At 35.7% G+C, this 21,422-nt stretch overlaps 1 protein-coding gene across 6 annotated transcripts in view; it reads right to left on the bottom strand.

Annotated features, from left to right (window-relative positions):
• The window catches only part of LOC149565160 (calcineurin B-like protein 4), a 214,487-nt gene extending 194,471 nt beyond the window's left edge, over nt 1-20,016 (bottom strand). For 3 of the 6 annotated variants that reach the window (XM_089818705.1, XM_089818708.1, XM_089818709.1), the window contains exon 1: nt 18,847-19,018. In XM_089818705.1, the coding sequence (XP_089674831.1) occupies nt 18,847-19,018 (172 nt within the window). Of the gene's footprint in view, nt 1-18,846; nt 19,019-19,453 lie in introns of those variants that run through there. The other 3 variants (XM_089818707.1, XM_089818706.1, XM_089818711.1) reach the window with 3 other exon arrangements.
• Nucleotides 20,017-21,422: the final 1,406 nt, after the last annotated feature.

Raw genomic sequence — 21,422 nt, 5'->3', positions numbered from 1 at the left:
CTTGAAAGTGATCAATATGGACCGAGCTTCTAAGTCTACCGAGTGCATGACGATACTGAGCATTGACAGTGGATGTCAAGTATTAGAACCTCACCGAGCCAGTCTTCAAAACCCTGAGCCAACTTTGTGGTTTTTGTGTAAACTTGTATTGTGGCTGACTTTGTAATTTGGAAATTAGATTGGTATATATGTAACGTATTGTTTCACATCCAAGAAGTAATGTATGGAATAAAGTAATAAGTAGAGAAGAGCAAAAGAGCGAATTACAAAAGCTACAGCAGTATAAAGAGCAGCAAAGATTTATCTATCACAGTAAGGTGATTACTATACTCAAAGGAAGCTCATTCAGCAAACCAAGTTGCAGATCAGAGATCAGCTACTGCTTCATCCTAACAGGTGGATCAGTCAAATCCTTTCACAAGGTAGACTTAACAATCTTATGTAAATCTCTTTACCGAGTACATACTTCATTGTACAATTGTAAATCCTTTTGCAAGGTGGACCTAACAGTCCTTATTGCTCCTAACAGGGCAGATCATCAAAAGTGATCATTGTAAGCCTTAACAGGCCAACTTTATACTGCAGTACTAAAGCTTGTGGGTATTATCCCCACCCCAGTTTTACTTTCTATTTGGAAGGTTTCTAGGTCACCAAATTGTGTGTCATAGTGTTATGAATGCTTTAATGTTTTCAGTTTCTCATGCATGCAATTAGATCAAAATACACATAAAGGATTAATTGCTAATTAAGGATTAAGTTTTATTGGCTACCAATTCATCCCTCCCCTCTCAGTAACGTAGCCTATCATAATACTTCCAACAAACCCATCCATGCTTCATTGTCTCACCTAAAGTTTGTTGTCCATTCATATGCAATGCTCCCAAAAAACTCCATTTTTAAGTTTTAGTAATGCCCCCAAGTAAGTTCAACTAGTTATGCATTAATTAATCTGTTTAATATACTTGAATTGAAATATATTAACTCAATTCATGCTATAAGAAACAATTATAGGTGAATTAGTAATATGCTATATTGAGAAAGTCCATGCTATCTTGGTTATTATTCCAATTTATAAGAATGCTGAGATGCAACAAGTTGCTTAGACACCAAACTCGTAGTTTCTCTCAAGGTTTTAACAGAGACAAGCCCCGAAGCCCTTTCTTGGACATGTCCGCAAGGTACTCGGGGTCGCTGATCCGTACCATATCTTGGGAATGACTGATTGACAGGACTTACACAGACCTCGCCCTTATTGCATTTCTACTCTTCTTGAAACTTAGAAATAATTACACTTATTAAATTTATTCTTATATATAATTACAATAGACAATATTATTCATACCACTCACATGGATGCTTCCTTTCTTACCCGGCGATATTTGGCAATGTAAGAGATCTGACCATATTAATATACAGTTGCAGATGATATGCAATTAATTTCCTTTCTTATATTTCCTCCAGAATGCCACTATTGTGTGGAATGTTTTGTAGATAATTTGTGGTCTACTAAAAATGAGTCTTGTGGATAATATTTTCCATTTTTCTTCCTTATGTATCAATGGGGTTTCTGACTGCTTAAGAGATGCTATAATTTAGTACACAGCTTGCAGACCCATGAATGCTTATTACTTTCTCCTTTTTAATTATTTTCGTTCCATGGTTCTTTTCCTTTCTTATCTATTCCTTATAGAGTAATAATTATATTTGTTATTTTCTGATTTCCCCCTTTTTGATCTCTATTTATATATCTTCTAAGACATGCTTCTTTCAAAAAGTCATGCCTCTCAAACAACTGATCACATCTCTTCATTATTATTATATATTAGTTATTGTCTACCGGATATGTTAAGTTTATATTGATTATTAATATGTTATATTTGAGAAAATATAATTTGATTATTAAGACTATAAATTGAGAGTTTATTTATTTTTATATTTAATTTTACTATTAAATTTTATTTCAGAAAGGGAACATCACATTCCCTCCAACCCCCCCCCCCCCCCCCCCCCAACCCAATTTTTTAACCTTAATTCCTTCATCCTTCATTGCTTAAAAGTCCTCCAATAATGCATGCAAATTAAAAAGAGGGACATGAGGCAAGAATGGTCGAATAATAGAGCCTACAAAGAGGTGAAAGAATGATTACAAGCATAGAATGCTTTCAAGACAAAAATGGTCAACGAACACTCAACAAAACAATCAAGGATGCATATTCATATTCCAATTCAAGATACTTTTGCCAAAGACAAATACTTCAAACTCATTGCATCCGGGAGCAACATGAGGACCAATAAAGGATGATGTAATAGAAGTCGTGTCTTGTCAAGCACATAGACTATTTCATCATATCCTTGTAATTTGTATTTGACAGATTAAAAGGAAGATGTAACTGCATGTGATAGTATTACATAAGTAATCATATTGCAAGTGCTTTAAGGCTTGTAGCATCGAATAAGTCAAATTTCGTTAATTAGTTAGAGAATAAGTCAACGTGGATGAGGGTTACCCCTTTTCTCTCCACCTTTTTTGTCCTCTTTTCCTTTCCTATATTAAGGAGGGAGCTCATTGTAAATAATCGTCTTTTGGCAATGGAAGAAAATTCTGCCAATTTGTATTGCACTCTAAGAATTTAAGCTTAGATGTAAATCTGAATTTCTTTCAATATAAGAGGCTGGTTGTTTTCACATTTTGTGCCCATCCTACTTGTTATGCGACGACATTTCTTTGAATTGATTGTGAGTTTTACTATTTTGTTAAGAAGGTATTTGAATTGAATTGTGCACACTTTGAGGTGCCTATTGTATTCAAAGTCAATTTGAGCTTTTGGAGACTTTGTGTTGCAAAATGACAAATTGTTATACATAGTAGTGGCTGCAATTACTTAGATTTGAAGACTTTGGGCTTTAGTTGTAAGTGTTTTTATTAAATTTGGGAGTATCCAATAAGAGACTCTGTGCCTTATTGATTATTCTATTTGAATCTTCATTTGAAACAAGCATAGGAGACTTTGGGTTCCTGTATTTGTTTCACAAAATATATAAGCAAACTATTGTCTCTGGTGTTGCTCTTGCGTCAACCTCGAAGCCACTAGTATTATCTTACCAATAGATAACTTTTGTTAAGTTGAAAGTTGTAGTTGTGTATGAATCATTCCTAATAAAAGAGGGGGTGATTAAGAAGAATTTTCCTTTTGTTAATTTCAATCTGGTCTCTATGAAGCCATATACGGTAAGAAGGGAGTCGATGAGACGTCTTATATGCAAGAAATTGAAATCACAATTTTGAAAGTTGTGGTTTTAGTAACTTACAAAAAATTTGGCCGACACACTCACAACCTCAAAACTGCAAATATGATGAAGATTAAACAATCTCCAATGCCCTAGTACAGCAAAAACCCTTGTTCTCAAGCTCCATTACCAAACACCAAATAGTAATTACAAACATTTAATAATCATTCAATAATGAGTTTAAATTGCATTTGAGTTTATTTATACTCATGAAAAGTCATGGGCCTTTTTGGTTTTTAATATTAGATTTTGTTTTCTTTTGTTGCTTTCATAGATGACTTCATGAATACACTCCAAACTAGGCACTCATAATGTTAAATACAATATTTCAAGCAAATAACACCTTATTATAGCCAACTAAAATAATAACATTATAATACAATTGCACTTTACAAATAATTATTAATAAAGTACTCACTTTATTAATAATTAAAATAGCATAACTCCACAAATAAATCATTATTTCTCAATTTTGTCTGAACCTGGGAGTTAACCATTGTGTCAACTATGCATTCAACTTCCTTACTTAAAATAGCAAGGGTCCCTCTCTATCAACCACAAAATATAATTAGTAAATCCTTGAATACCTGACCAAATCAATGAAGCAAAGGTTCAACACTACAACAGAGGTCGATCCAAGTACCTTGCCAAATATAGAAATGTTGGATAAATGACTTATTATAAAGAGTAAGCGTACAAAAATGAAACAAACAAAGAGCAATCTTGAACACTTACATACTTCAAATGGAAAAAAGCCTCCTGCTCTGCCAACTAGGACTCTCTAACCATCAGTCTTAGCCTACGAGGGCCAATAATGGGCTGATACACTCAAAAAGCATATCATAAAAGGGGACATTACAAAATCTCTTGGCTAATGCCTTTCAATCTCTACACATTGTCCTCTTTGCAACAATTCCATACTTGCTTCATCTTCACTTTAGATTTCTTGTAGACTTGACAAAGGTAGTTGAACTTGTCAATATAAGCCTACCCTCATCTTCACCACTACCTTGTAACCCATCCCTTTTTACTGGATGGATGTCATGTATGCCAATAGTACCTTTCTGTAACAAGCTATTTTTCCTAACCATAAATAACAATTTTGTTGTTATTGAAATTACGTTGCTTTCCACATTCACATGAAAGACAGTTTTAACAAGTATTTCACATATTCATATGAAAGAGAGTTAACAACTATAACAGAATAACTACATTATCTTTAACTAACAAATGAAAAGAGTATTCATAACTAACCACTACTAGATGGACGAGAGAGCATTCAATACTATCTAAGTATAAAGAGAGATTACTCTCAACAATAAATTGAATTTGATTTAATACACAAGGGAATAATACCTGACAATCATGAAGGCTTAAGAAGCAGATCTTAACTTTGTCTTGTGCAAGCCCTAGCAATTGGCGGAAAGGAGAGGCATTGTTAATGGCTAGCTGGCATCTTTGAATAAAGAGTTTGTTTCCAAAATATTTGATAAAATGTCAAGCAACTAATTAGTGAGGAAAACGGTGTTTGTTTTGAACTATAACCAGTAAGGGGTTATTACAGTGGTATCAGAGTGATTTCCTTCCATCTTGTGAGGTAGGAAAGTTATTTTATTTTCAAATCTGCAGTTGCATTTGTAGTGACCAGCACTTTAGCATTTTCTAACCATGGACAAACATAGGAGCACTAATAGTTCTAGAAGTCGGTGGAGTAATGAGGAAGTTAGCACGAAAATGAATGCTTTGCAAAAGATTATAGAGAAACTTAAGCTTTATCAGCAGAGATTGGCAGACAACTTGTCGGATCCAAAGACATTTGAGAGGGTAGTGAGGTATATGGTTTCCGCTTGAAGGCTAACATCAAGGTTGTAGGTAAGGAAGCTTGAGTTTTCCTCAACTGGTGTCCATGATGCAAATGTACTTATATTTAGTATGGCGCATATATTTAGTACAACACCTGCTAGTCCTATCTGCAATGTAGATGATGGACTTTCCACACAGAGACATGTGGATGTGTCAGTGCCACTAGTGGACAACAGCACTGAGCATCAGTGGGTTGAGGATTCTAGAGTTGTTGTGGATAGTGCAGGTGCTATTGGGGCAGTAATTGCTACTAATTGCTCCGACTCTCTCGAGCAGGGGATTATTATTGAAGATTTGTATGTGAGTTGTCGTAGTGTTGCTCCAATGCAGGAGGCAACTACTTCCTCAAGTGGGACCGATGCATAGATGGAGTCACCTAGCTATGATGTTAGTGATTTGGGTGTTACAACAAAGTCAGTAGATGTGGGTTAATTTCTAGCATTATTGATTCACAGCCTAACATAGAGTCATGTGTGCAGAGTCAAGTGACAACAATTGAGGCTCCGTCAGGTAATGCGGATACAAATAGTATGTACATCTCTGATGATTTGATGGATGATGTTATGAGTGCACTAGGTATGATATCCCTAGCCAAGTGTCAGTTGATGACTCTGAGGAGGTTTTGGATGGTTCCCAGGATTAGTGTTTACAGAATCCTACTATTGAGGTGGACTAAGACATGTGAGGAGATTGATACTATGAGGGCTTCCATTTCTTTAGAGGAGGTGTCGGTTGAGGTTCTAAGTAGTTGTACCTCAATTGCAGATGTGTGCGAGGTCAGTAACACACATGTAGTGTGATCTTGTGGTGGGTAGTCCTGATTCAATTTCCTATCACAGTGAAGTTAGTGAGACAGAGAGCTTACATAGGAGGCAGGGGTTACAAAGGCATCATGTGACCAGTAAGCTGAAGGTGAGTGATAGTGACATTTCTTCAGCTCTTGAGTATTATGATGCTATCTGTCAAATGTTGGCTACATCTGGTTGGGATGCTCCTATGACATATGAGCATGGTGATAGTAGTCTTTCCCTAGAAGAGGTTCATGCACTTTGAGAGGTTGTCATGATCTTGAAGCATAATTACTCACAGGATTACCTTATGGAGTGGGGTTACACTTGTTATGGGGCATTGTTAGGGAAAGAGGAGGTGGTTGAGCTCACTCAGGAGCTTGAGGTGACTATGGACTCTCTTCAGTGTACTCAATTGGCTCTCTGGGAGTTACAGTCACGGTTAGTTGAGGCGACTGTAGAGTTGGAGCATGTTCAGTCGACACCAGCCCCAGACCCAGTTCAGTTGCATATTGCGGTTGATGGTGAGTTCGCTTCCACGGTTGGGGATGAGGGGCATGATGATGTGGTAGTCACATCCGCATAGGATATGGGTGCAGTAGGTATAGAGGAGGTGAGAGCATTAGTGGAGACGGGCCCTCTTGGTGATTTGCTTCCTTCTATTGGAAGGAAATCTATTTCTTCATTTCATACAACTGGTAGCATTGGACAGTTGGTAGTGCCACGTTTTCAAAAGGAATCAGTTGTGGGTCACAGGGGAGCAGGTTGTCGCTTCCACATATAATTTCTACTACACAAAGTCTTTCATGGAGTACCTTTTGGAGAGCTTGGATGTGCAGGAGGATTCATACAAAGTGTTTGAGGCTTACATGTTATTTGGAGGTTCGTGGGAAAGATTATAGAGACTTTGTCCACTATGCTTCCCCACAAGGATTTTGAGGTTGGGTTTGCTGAGAGGGTTGCCTTGGATACTTCCCAACTGGTAGCTCAGAGTCAAAGATTAAAGCTATCTTCTAATTCCCATTTTGATATTTATGAGCCCTTGACAGAGATTGGGATTTTTTTATCGGTATTACACTATGAGGAGTGCTCATCACTTTTCATTTGACCCACAACTAGAGCATTTGGTTTCGCATCGGTGTGGGTTGGCTCTAATTTCATACCATCCATTATAGGATGGGTTAGCTCCATCTTCTACAGATGGGATTGACAACTGCAAGTTAGACCACTTGCAGTATCCACACACCGAGGACAATTTATCAGAGGTTGAAGTTAATGACAGTGATTCAGGTATATATGGTCATCATCACTTCCATAGTGCAGTTGGGTGTGAGTGTCAATTTGATGGGGACTCGAGTGTGGACAAAGTTGGTATTTCAATTGGATTGAGTTTCGATGGGTTGTTATCACCATCAACGCCTACAGTCGATTTCCAAATGATTCTGTCATTGATATTAGTTATTTGGGTGTTGATGCTACAAGAGTTGCTTGTACACTGCAAGGATAGTATGCAGTTCTACCCTTGGGATCCGGGTGGACTGTGATGTTCATATTGTTCCAAGATTGCTTGGGGACGAGCAATCTTAGGGAGGGAGGACTGTAATGTCCCTTTTTGCCAACATCGGAGTTTGAGAGATTAGCCTATTATTGTGATCCTCGTAAGCTAATTATTGTGGATAGAGAGTCTTCTAAGGTAGAGAGTCTTCTAAGGTAGAGGGTTTTCTGAGGCAGAATTCAGTAAGCTACAGGTTGGTCTTCATTTGGCTTAAATTGGACTTCGTTTCGGATTAGTGTTGTGTACTTAGTATTTGTGGTAAGTCGCCTGTTGATTGAGATGGACCCATTCTGTTTTTGGAAAGTGCATTTGGTCACATTGAGAAATAATAGGTGTGACTCCTATTTCAAACGGCAAATTTAAATGATGAGTATTTTGGGAGTTATTATATTTTTTGTGGCCAAATTATTATTAAATCATGTAAATGGCTTATTATAAAGTTATAATTTAAATTTATAATTTCACTTAAGTTGAGGATTGAGTCATCATAGGAAGTGGCCATTTATTTAATTAATTATATGCCTAAGCCAAGTATTGAATGTTATAAAGTTAGGTTGCATTGGAGAAGTTTCGTAAGTGAAGTTACATATTGGAAACAAAAGGGCATTTGGAGATTATAAATATGAGCTCTTCGTGAGGGAAAAAGGCATTCAATTATCTTATATGCTTTTGTTGCTTTTTGGGAGAGGGTTTTTTTCCTGATGGCTGAAATCTAACCACTGCTGAGGTATAGTGGTTATGTTTGATGATGATCCGTATTTCTGAATATTGGTGTTCTCTCTGACTGTGCTAACTTTGGCTGAGAGGGCAAGCCTTGCTGGGGATTTCTTGGCAAGTCATAATCCAGAATGTTGGTAATTCCTATTCCTATATCATTGTTAAGTCGTGATTATGATTCGGATAATTATACCTGTGTTTGGGAATGATTTGTATTGGAATTAGGAATGATTCTGAAATTAAAGGCCAGCTATATCAGTGTGCCTGGTGTTTACATATCTGTTTGTGAGCGCTAACTTCTTCAGCTAGCTATGCAGCTATATCTCTGTTTATCTGGGCATATTGTTCATGAGTTTGGCTGCCTAATTACCAGTCATTCTAGCATCAACCTACTGCAATTTCTGGGCACCATTTACCTGCATATTGGCACAGCTCATTTGGTGATTTTGGTTCTTGTTTATATACTGTTTGAAAGCTCAATTTCTCTGTTGTTGGGTGTCGATTATTGGCACTCCATTGACATTTCTGAGGTCTTCTATTGATCGATATGCTGCTGCATAGAGCATGATTGCCATTGTTATGATTGGCACTGCATTTTCCAGAATTTGGCATCGCTGCCACATGGTCTTGTACTGGTCATATGTCTGCAATCAAGCCACAAACTGGGGAAGAAGTTCTTTGCTACAGAAACAACATTGGTGAGTTGAAAGGCTGTGGTTGCACAAAGGTCTGAATTGTCTATATAGTAATCAAGTTCTATTCATGATTCAGTTTGTAATTCATTAATTTGCAGCAGGCTGGTTAATAAATAAATTGCATGAAATTCTGAGAATCCATGTGACTGTCGTTACTCGATACAAGTTTTCATATCTGAAATATAGTGACTTCATAGGACTTTTAGCTTGGCTTTATTGTGGATCTTATTTGCAAAATGATAAACTGTTCATTCAGAAAATTCAAAGTTTGCAGTGTTAATGGCTAGCTCACATCTTTGAATAAAGAGTTTGCTTGCAAAATGTTTGATAAAATGTCAAGCAACTGATTAGTGAGGAAAACGGTGTTTGTTTTGAACTATAACCAGTTAGGTGTTATTACAAGAAAAGACATCAAGATTTTATACAGCAGCTAAAGCGATCAAGAATCCAAATTGTTTGCATGTATGTAAAGCAATCATTCAGATATCTTAACGTATGTAAACAAACATATAGATGTGGAGCTTAGTCCGAATTGGAACTGTTCATAAACTTTAAATCATTCATGAAATATGCTCGATCTCAGAGCTTTCGAAGCTTAACAAATAAGCAAGAATGCACAACCTGGCTTGTGGAAACTGAGACTTGACAACTTCAGCCTCTGAGTAGGGGAGTCGGAAATGTCCTAGCTCAGCTTCCTTAGTGTATAAATCAAGCCCCCGTTGTTGCTACAGTCATTGGATATAAAGAGAACTTGGAAAGGACTTCTTGTTACTAGACGAGAATAATTCTCAGCAATAAGGAGAATAGAGATGAGCTTGGTAAGGCTTGCTATTGTTAATAGCTGATGGGAGAGGTACGCAAAGCAAGGGGGAAAAATGGCTTACTAGTCTTTCATGCCTTAAGCATGCTCAGCTCACAAGGTATATCTTCGAAATGGAGTTACAAGCAAGATAATTACAAGTTACATTCTTGACTTCAATATTCAAGAGCCACAAATAAAAGGCCGATAGTAACAAGTGGCCGATGGAAAAAGAACCATGATTTAGGCCACTGGAAAATAATATAAAGTGCCGACGGAAAAATAAAATTAAAACATTGACATAAGATGGAAATAATAATAACTTTACTCTTCATGTTTTATTACAATGGTGCCTATTATAGTTCATATATGTTTGTACACATATACATATATACACATAATATTCTAAATATGTGTATTTTGTGTATATGTTATATTTTAAGTTTATGTATACATACATGTACGTCATATTTGAATATATGCATACATACATATATATGTATGTGCATGTACAAATGTATGTATTATGGGTACCATTATACCAAAACATGTTTGATATGCAAATAGGATTGACCTGTTCCTTAAAGGTAACAATTGCTCATAGTTTATACATTATATCATCTTATTAAGTGTGTTGACCCAAATAGCTCATGGTGGTCACTCGGTATATCCTTGCTTGCCTAGTTCTTTTCCTTGGTCATGGTGATTAGTACTCATACTTATTGGCTCACTAGCAGGTTGGTGCCCCCATACCCAATTCCCTCTCTGGCAATGCTTCCCCGCCTTCATCACATTCCTACAAAAAGAATCTATCATGGTAATAACATATTTCCAAATTATTTAATCAAAAGTCAATTAATCATTTTAGGTAAACCATTTACCATTCATATAACATCATAACGAAAACCAATATTTCTAATTCTCATGAATCATTACGATTAACCAACTCTTCCATTTCACATGAAACCATAACCAACAACTAACACTTCATTTTCATATGAACCAAAATGAATAACAAATTTTAACCAACCAACACAATTTTGCTTAAGTCTCAACAGCTATAACTAACATTTTTAACTAAGCAAAAAATAGGGATGTAACACTTTCTCTCATTCAATGGCTTTTTCCACTTTCACCTTAGGTTGTTTCTTACCCCCCAAGCTTGAAATCTCAAGAAGAGCATTTGAACTTCTCTTTTTATCTCTAACATTAGGACTTCAAACATAGGTTTTTGTTCAGTTTTACTGCACTCTACTACAAGAAATAAATTGTATCTAACCTCCAATACCCCCTTGTGAAATGCCTGTGGCAAATGAGCATATCCCTCACCCGTAAAATTAGAAAATGCAACCATTTGCTCTATTCTTTTTGAAACATCTCCACCATAGTGTGCTACTTTTGTAAAATTGTTTGCATAGACTGTATGCACTTATCCTTTTTCTTTATGCCATTATCTAACTTCACTTCCATTGGCTACACTTGAAAAGACATACTCACCAATATTGTTAGAAATAAAAATTTGTGTCTCAATGGACCCACTTTCTTCACATTTTCCCCCTTCCTCAGATTGCTTCTGCTTGTCCATCATCAACAAAGACTATCCAATGTTTGGTTCCGCTGTCCTCTCTTGCTTCCTCTTCTTAATGATCTTTTTGGCCAATGCCAACCATTTTCTTGGTTTACTCTCTCACATAACTACTACATCTCAAGATTCATTCTTTCTTCAATTTTTTCTAAGGCTTGCCTCATCTCTATTATCTCTTTTTGAACATTTATTTTTCTTATTCTCATTATTTTTCTCCCCTTCCTCTCTTTTTCTCTCTTGTTTCTTGCATGGTTACTCCTTACTCTACAAGTCTCCATGGACTATTCTCTTCCACACATCCATCCTCCCTTTGCGAGCATGTCACTTTCACCTTGCTTCCTCTTGTCTTTGTGATACCTCAACTTAGGCCTCCTTTTCCCTTGGCCAAGTCTTTTGGTATTCAAGCTCTTCCCTCCAACTTGTTAGAAACAAGAGCAACACAAAAAACTCCAAACCTTCTTTGCCTTGATCTTTGGGCTCTGATACTAGTCTGATGCAAAGCAAGGGTACAAAATCTCCTAACACACAAACAATCACTAACCCTTGATCACCAATTGGTTAGTTTTCCTTCTCAAACCCTCATTCTTGCTAGTAGCCTTTCAAACATGACTGTTTGCACACAACTTGTGGAGAAGACATGACTTATAGGAAAGGAAACTTGTTTTTGAAACCCATTTGGGCTTTATTCAACATAGCAAAATCAAGATAGGTTACTTCGAATGGAATGCTTCAAAAATTGACTATCTCTCTACCAAATAGGCCTAAAAGAAATAGTTTGGGACCTAGTGCTCTAGGGCATCACCACAAACAAGTCTCCAAAGATCTTCCAACCACCTCGTAGTCCTCATAGGCTCTTTACAGTGTTACACATCCAATGACATGTTTCACTTTCTAATAATGCATTTCCAAGCTTCATTTGTACAATTTTTACTCCTTTCATGGTTTCTTGGCCTAGTGCATGAAGATATCAGACAAACAGTCATTCGTTACTTTTGAAAAACAAATAACTGATTAAATCAATTCAACAAGATTGCATAAAAACCTAATAGAGACATTTCCTCTAGTTTGCATCAAGATCCAACTGTGGACAAGTTATGATGTTTTTCCCAAAACAGATAACCCCAAGTAGGTTTCCAAGCAACCTGTACTAAAATTGCCATAACTTTTTCCAAACCTAATGAAATTCAACCAAACCAAAACAAAATGAAAGGCAATTCATTTATCTCTCCAACCATACCACATACAAGTTGTACAAATGTTGTAAGGATCCACATCAATCAAGAAAACAAGTGTTCAAAAAATGAAAGAAAAAGTGGAATCTTATAGCTTCAAATTTTACAAAAGCATCAACCCCCTTTGTTCTTGACCATACAAGTTCATTTAAAACCCTTTTCAACAAATACTCAACAGTAACTAACTACCTTTCAAATTACAACCGTTCAATTTCCCACTTTAACCAACATTGACACTTTATAATCCATATTGTACGATTTGACAGCATTTGCAATATTGACATTTATTTTTGTAAGACCTAACTTAGAGTCCAACATCCATGAAATGGTCTGTTTAGACCTTATTACATGAAAACCACTAAAACAAAACAAAACATCAACTTTGACCACCTTGAAGACTCCATTGCTTAGTGGGTGCTCCTGCACCACTAGTAGACTTAACATTTTATTTCCATAGAAGCATAATAGTTTATTACCAAAGACAAAACTACGCATCACTTGAGTAATGACATACTATTAGAAAAATAGGACATTGGAAAATCTAGAAAGATCATCCTCCAATATATGGTGACTGAAAAATAAGATGCAATAGCCATAGTTGTGAAGAAATTTGATTTTCCAACTAGTTGGCACAGCAATTCTTGCAAACTTGCTTCCAAAAATACATGTGTTATGTAAGATCAACAATTACTTCATTGATAATGCATATTCAATTAGTAGCATTTTTTATTTGAAAAATGTAGACCCTATTCATTCTTTGCCACTATGCAAGTACAAGTTTTTAAATCAACCTTGAGAGCATGATTTGAGGTAGCCTCACTTTAAATTTTGTTGCAAGTTTCTTTATAACTTTTGATTTCTCGGAGCAACCTAACGAAGAATGTTAGCATCTCATCAGAAAATGTCACATATTGTATTTTTGCGGGATTTTTCATTGGAAATATTTTCATACCCAATTTACCACCACAATGGCAATTCTGATTTTCTCTGAGTAATCATTGTAGTTTTGTCACATTTCACTCATGTATCTAGTTAACAACCAAAAGGCAAGAGGATCCATGAAGCATACAAACTCCTCTAAGCATTTGCTATGGGGGTGGAGGCAATGGGGTATAGCTGGGTAGAAAAATGATTATAATTCACTTTTTTGGAGTTTGGACTAGTCAACCTCTACCATCCTTCACTGTTGACGAAACTTCTGGTGAATATATATCTTATAAGCTTTCCTTGCCTAACAACAATTACCAATGGGGAATTATCACAACCCAACATTTGCTAAGTTATTGGAGCTTTCATCAAGTGGAACTATTTGGATATTGTATTTTTATGGCATTCTCTATTACATGAAGTATTTTCCTACTCAAATCAAGTCATTACCATGACAACTATTTTATATGATTCATCATTCGTCAGAAACTCATCAATCAAGATGCTTAGACATCTTCATGGAAATCTTATTTTATAATTTGCAGAAACCATGTTCAAAGATACTTTAAGATAACATGATTTGTTCCCTTCATCTTTAAATAATAGATTATTTGCTTTGAATCCTTAAATTTCCTACCTTCATCCTTGTTCAACCACAAAATCAATTGCTCTATTTCAGTCTTAAACCTCTGATATCATAACAACATAATACCAACATCCAACTCAACAAGGGTCTTAAGAAAGAAAGTGATATTAAAATCCAAGAAAAGATTAGGGAATGAAAGTATTCCATGTGAAATCACGTGTCGATATCTTGCTAGCATGCCTTGTAATGTCCCCTTCTAGTTGACAATGACATATCAGCAGGATTAGCCTATTAACGGCTCTCGTAGGCTAATGAGGCATGGTGAGAGAGTCATCTAGCAGTCATTCGATGATTACTTGGCTCAGCTTTTTGGTTGGAGTAAGGTTTTCCATCATATATCATTATTGTTTCTATTTATGGAAACCTTACTTTATAATTTGACGTTGAGATGCACTTTATTAACAATATAATATTTTAATATTTTATATAGTGCAAAAATTAAAAATTATTGGAATCTTCTATAAGTCAAAAAAAAAAGAGATAATATTATTTTATTGAGGCCAACCTCTAGAGGAAAAAAAGAATAAATAGACCTTGAGGTCTCACTATTGAGGCAGGCAGATTTGATATTGATGACTGATGATTTCTTCTTGAGTATTTGTGGAGCCAAGTGGTCTATAGATAATCAATTTGTCTTTGGGAACAAAAACTCCCAATGATAGCAATTTTGAGGGTGTGAAATAACACCTGAATTATTGCAGATTGGAGGTGATATTTCAGTCACTTCATCGTGCCGAATTTGTGGCTAGGGCCAGATTTGTGGAGAAAGAATAAGTTGGGTGTTGCTACAGGACGCTGCTATAGTGACGCGGCTATAGTAAATTGTTACAGGAATGCTGCTACAGTGACGCGGCTACAGTAAATTGCTACATGAACACTGCTACAGTACCGCCACTATAGTAAATTGCTACAGGAATTTTTCTATAGTAATTCGCTACAGTGTTCTTTCTGCTACAAGAACTTGCTGCAGGAAAAAAATTCAGATTCCCTTGAGCAGTTTTCCAAGGGCGCATCATTTTGGAGTTGTTTGGCAACCTCATTTTGAAGAACCGAATATTTTAAGGAGGCTGCAACATAACCAAGTTTCCTTTATTTATTCATGCACATTATATGCTACTGTTGTAGGTGGCAGTCTATATCAGACTTAAGCATTCATTCATATGTATGATGCTAGAGTCTTGGCTTTTGATATCAGCATTGTACTGGAAGGGCATTTGCAATGAAAGAGGAATAAGTAGTTGTTCTAAATCATTGTATTAGTTTGATCTTTGTGCGTGGATGCATGACAACTGTTTGACAAAATACCAGTTGGCTGTAGGTGCAAGTTCTTTTACTTAGAAGTCATTGATATGCATTGTAGATGATTAAGAGAATTCATTCATGCCTTTGGATGTGAATTTATGCATTGTAGTATTGAATTTTAATCATTTAGAGTACTCTGATATCATCTTCAAGTATTTATACCAGACTGATAACTCAGACCAGCAAGTTGGGAAGTTGCATTCAATTTGTTTGACAGAATTTCAAGGGAACAAAGAGGAGTTTTTTGAGTCAGCTCAGGCTAGGCTCATTACATGCCTAGACTTAGTGAACAAAAAAAATCATGCTTGCATATATTTTGGCATCGGCTGACATCAGCAAGATTAGCACACTTGATTTTATGATAAATAATTGTCAATTCTAAGTCATTTCACCATGTTATAGTACACCATTTTGATTGGCCTGAACAAAGAAAAGAGGATATTTAAAGGAGTTGATCCTTAATGGAAAACCCTAGTTCTTAAATCAGCAACTAGTATTTTATGATGATAGAAACTTTGCATAGGCTCTTTGTCTTCAAAAATATTCTTATGTACATCATTCATTCAACATCTGCTCTCATTTGACCACTGCTGCATCCATGGGAATATAGTATTGTTTTTGGGAGCTCGTGACAGAAAACTGCGACTTACATCTGTATGTAAGGAATTTATCTTAACATCAAAAATAAATGTGTCAACTGTACTTGCTTGTCTTAAATGTTCTTGTACACTGAACACCAACCTTAGATTTTGTGTGACATATTTCTTGGCTTCCCTGTCAAACTATAGAACCTGTACTATCTTCTCTTTCTTTAATACTCTGTTTGCACATTCAGCAAAGCCCTTGTATCGGCATTCGGGAAGTTCTCTCATTACTATATTTGGAAAGATCATCAATATAGCCTATGGTCATTTGCTAATTTGCACCTTGGTAATCTTGCAAAAATCTACATCTGTATGTGTGTGCATACATAAAATGGTTCAGCCGAGAAATGTTTGTACATCCAAGAACTACGGATCACTCTTAAGCATTTATTGATAGCAGTTATGCACGAGGCCCACGAGTCAGCCTTAGTCATTTATTGGAATGCACGCGTAGGCACTAGAGTTCAGAGGGAATGCATTTATTGATATGTAACTATGTGCAAAGCCTAAAGACTAACCTATGGGTTCTTGTAGATATCATGCTTCAGGTAAGATCTTTAAATCAGCCTTTGGGGATCCATCTACTCTATTGGTCATTTGTGAACTACGGAATCAAGGATGACAAGTTGGTTGCAACTCCCAAGTTAATCACTTTCTGTGAATAAGTTTCATGATAAGCAGGCATGTTAATATACCCCTGAACGTTACTGATCATCCTTGTGACATCTTTTGCGTTTTACTATTTCAGTTTTTGTGGGTGCGTGAAATTTTGTCATAACATTCTTATTGGAAAGCAAGCACAGGCTTACACACGTCCTTTGTTTTCTTGAATAGCTTTTAAGCAAGTTTATAAAGATAAAAGTCCATTTTTTAGGCTAGTGAAATAATTCTAATTGTTAACCTTACCAAAAAAATAATACTTTTGGATATAGTTACATTATGCATGAGTTGATAGATAACAATGTTGATCCATGATATTTTTTCATACAGTGATACTTCGCATTTCCTTAAAGAAACACTATTTTCCAATACAGCTATATTTCTCAGTTCCTTAGAGAAACTTGCACTCCATTATTTTTGGGAAAAAATTGTTAAATTGCGCCTGCCATAGCGTCTCTTGTTTTGCATCTATTATTTTCCTTTAGCTAAATTTAGCAAGTAAAAGAGTTATTATTTCCCTTTATCAGAATAAAAAATCTGAAGTTAAATTGCTTGCATGTTTTCTTTTCTTTTCAGGTCATATTGGATTAAATAATATCACCTATATGTATATTGATATCTTGTAGCCAATAGTGTCATGTTGTGATGGTTAAGTTGTTGAGTTGTTATCCTTACCATCAAGGTTCAAATTTAATGGGGATGAGGTCCCCTGTTTGTGGCCTCACTGGTTCAAAGCTCCAAGTCAAAGCGTTTACCCCTCTTTAAAAAAAATATATTGATATCATGTGTTTTACATGACACTCCCATGTTACAATGGTCAAAGAAATTCTATGAATATTCATATCAACTCTACTCAAAGGGTAATTCCAGAGCAGCACCTTGAATAATAAGAATTTTTATCTGATGACTCTTATTGCACAGAAAAGTGCTCCCTGGTTGTTCATATGTCATAGAGAATTATCCGATTTCCATAACCTTTTTCTCGACCATTTTGACATTCCACTAAGAGGATAGTAATATATTCTGTATATGTACTGTGCATGGCCCAAGAAATATTTATTGAAGTTGTTTATTTGTAGAGGTACCCCATTTGGGTATCCTTACAGATTACAAACTAGTCTAGTCAACTGATCCCAATTAGGCTCTTATCAACAACAGCATATCCTTTTTCTTGACTTCTCTTTGATCTTCCACGTCAATGTTGGATTACATATACGGCTCTTCATAAATTATTAAATTAGAATATACACATATACATACATATATATTGCACTTAGTGTTTGAAAAGGTGATGTGGCTTTGAAATTATTTGAAATGAATAAAAGGGATCAAATTGTACCAAATAAGTTAAGAACCATGCAAAGGGGCCTAGAAACCCTAAAAAGATAAGAAACCATAAATAGCCTGCAGGACAGCATAGAGGGACTTGGTTTTATTCAAACATATAGAAATTCGCTGGCACATTTACAGACTTTCTTTCTGCCGCAAAGACTTCCTAGTTGGCAAATCCATAACCTTAGTTGAATGCTAATTACTCATAGTTGCTCAGAACTGCATCTTAGCTTCCATTGTAATCGCAATGGATGGACCTGTGTTTATTGCTCCAAAGGACCAAAAGTGATTATCTCTGTCCAAGAAATGGGGTGAAAGCATAGTTGTGCCTTTGTATTTTCTGCTGAAGCAAGAAGGAAAAGATAAACATAAGAGTACCTCAGCGTCAAAATAAAATATATTAAATGTCATTCAAAATCGGCTGCATTTTTTCAACTTGTATCATACGAAATTACTCTTCTGAATTAGACTAAAGCATCAACATCACAATCATCTTGATTTAAATGAAGAAATTGATATTAGAGCAGAACAGAAAACCTTATCAATAGACTTGAGCATTGGGAAGGACGCGAGATAAGAAAGTAAAAAATTTCGAGCTCCGGAAACTGGAACTCAATCAAAATGAAACTTCACCTATTTCAAGATACTTCCATGATTTCCAACCATTTATCCAGAGTTACATACCAAAAAAAATTCTCACAGATCATCTTCGTATTTCTTGTAATGTAACAGAAAATACGAAACGGAATGCATTTTATGTTCAACAATAGCAGTTGAAGCAGTAAAATCCGAAATAATCTATGTTATACTCACAGGCTGTCTGAGATGCAAGATCAACTGGGTCTTCGTACAGTGGTGGTTGCTTAATTGATTTGTATCCGAGGCAACCCATAAAAAGAACGAACGCATGGTCCAAAGCTGATGTAAGTGGTGCAATAAGAGCCAATACTTTCTGACAATGTGATGTACCGTCTGTCCTCTGCATGAGATAATAATCGCATAATCAAATATCACCTAGGCGAAGATTCGCCAGTAGACAAGATGCGGCAAGAAACAAACCTAAGCTTCAATTACAGCGAGTAATGCTCCATAAAATAAATTTTTCAGTGAGGAAGAAATATCTAAAAGAGATTTATTAAAAGCAAGGCTAAATGTAAGAACTCCAAAATGATTGTTCTAAGACTTTCCATTCAAACAATCCTCTGTATTGCGCTAGAGAGCTGCATCTCCTTGACAGAAGAAATCATAAATTCAGCTACACATTTAACATGAAAATCTCCTTACATCGAAGATATCTGGAATAGCTAAAGATGAATGCAGAGGCATGTAATTATCATGATTATGAACAAATAAATCAACGATTACGCAGCTAATAAATCACCTTCGGAAAAAAATGGTAGAATTGAAATAACACCCATACCATTTTTATAGAAAGCACATGGGTAGCAGGAGCAATGTAGCTTGAATCAACAGGTAGAATTGAAATAAGTCAGATGAATATCCATATCATCATGCAGGAATGCTCATTGGCCACTAAATTATAGAAAACCAACACTGCAGTAAAACCTGGTGCCAATTGCTATTTTCCTGAACTACTCGCCTACAAATTGATTAAGCACTTCCAAGCAACCAGCTTCTCCCCAATGCAACCAAACCCAATTAGGCCAACGCAACAAATCCAATGAACAATGGCACGCGGGAGCCGAAAAAAGAAACACCACAAACAGAATTCTAGCCATCCAATTTATAGAACAGACTACAGAGGGCAGCGTAAAGTACGAAGAGCCTTTACCAAGAAAACCCACAAAGGAAACCACACCCTCCCGCGTTCAACTCAATCATTCAATGCCTCGTTATCTCGGGAAAACACCAAAAATGTGTACATAAAAATCAAAATTAACCAGACTATCAAATTTTGTGAAACAGTGAAACCAGCAATACCCACATGAAGATAATACCATAAAAAAGATTGTCTGCTGGCAACAGCAGAATGCTAGCCCCACAATCACAAATGGCAAAGGAATAGAGTACACCAATAACAATTATCTTGTTTTACATCTCAATTCAAACGCCAATAGGATATTCGTAATTAATTTAAGAAACTTCTATGATTGTTATAACACATGTCTCGTCGCAGAAATATAGCGAACATCAGTTTGAATTTCCAAAGTTCTTTTAATTCAAAGCTCTAATACGTAATTAAAATGAGATAAGCTTTGATTCCATATGAGGAAGTGAAGTTTCCGTGAGTGCACGGAGCTTCAGTGGGACACAGGTTCAAATTGCGGGTCCCTCTTTCGATAAAGAGGTGGGAAAAAGCATCTGGAAAAGGAGAGAATAAAAAAGTATAGGAAAAAAACAGTGCCATGATAGGGGGAGAGGACCCATTATTTGAATACCCTAAGTTCATGCTTATCAAAATTTTACGTAAAAATTTAAAATTGTTCTTAAATTTTTACAGTCACTTATTTGGTGAGTCGTCTATTTATAACTAAGGTTTCAAATCCACGTCACATGTTATGATGCCACATCAGCATTTTTTTGCTAAGTTGTCCAAAACAACCCAAAAAAAGTGAGACCAACGGTCATGCATAATGCATACCCATAGTTGAACAGCTGATGTGGCATCACATCATTGGTTAATTTTTATAACTTAGGGTACATTTTATTCAATTTTAGGTAGTTAGCATTGTAGTAACAAGTTTAAAGTCACAAGTATTGTTACAATGTTAAAAAAAAATTGGACATTAAGTCAATAAGTGTAGTTATCAAGTGAACAGTTCCTATCAAGTGAACGCGGTCAAGTGCAATGTATAAATTATTTCATATAATATAATTTATATATTTGTAGATTTTAAATGTTAGATAATTATTTTCAATTGTATTAATAATATTCAACATTGCTCTAAAATGGTGAAGACAATATTTCTTAAATAATTTTTAAATACACATAAAAAGAGAAATTTAAAGAAGAAACTTACTATAAAGTTCAAGGTGAAAAATGTATTATTAATAAACAAAGTTTTGAATGTAGATCGTTTTTTTAACTCTTATTAAATTTAATAAGAAAAACATATATAAAAAGAATATGAAGAAAGAGAAGTTACCACAAAAAATCAATTTTAGAAAATAATTGTATAAGGTACGGTCATACAACATAACTTCAATATTTGTACATAACATGAAAAAACAAAACAATTACTCTTCTTGATTAGGTTTCCACAATCCATTAGACTTTCAAATTTTGCTTCTGGATTTGATTGTGTTCGTTTTTTTAGCATCAACGTTTCGGATCACACTCTGTGATCATTCTTGCATTCTCTCATCCTGATGATGGATCACAGAGTGTGATCCGAAACGTTGATGCTAAAAAAACGAACACAATCAAA

This window comes from Cupressus sempervirens, chromosome 3 (genome assembly GCF_028749045.1).
Source record: "Cupressus sempervirens isolate cs-2001-9-10 chromosome 3, ASM2874904v1, whole genome shotgun sequence".
Classification (NCBI taxonomy): Eukaryota; Viridiplantae; Streptophyta; class Pinopsida; order Cupressales; family Cupressaceae; genus Cupressus; species Cupressus sempervirens.
The sequence above is the reverse complement of the archived record's forward strand: the minus strand, read 5'-3'. Positions and strand labels throughout refer to the sequence as shown.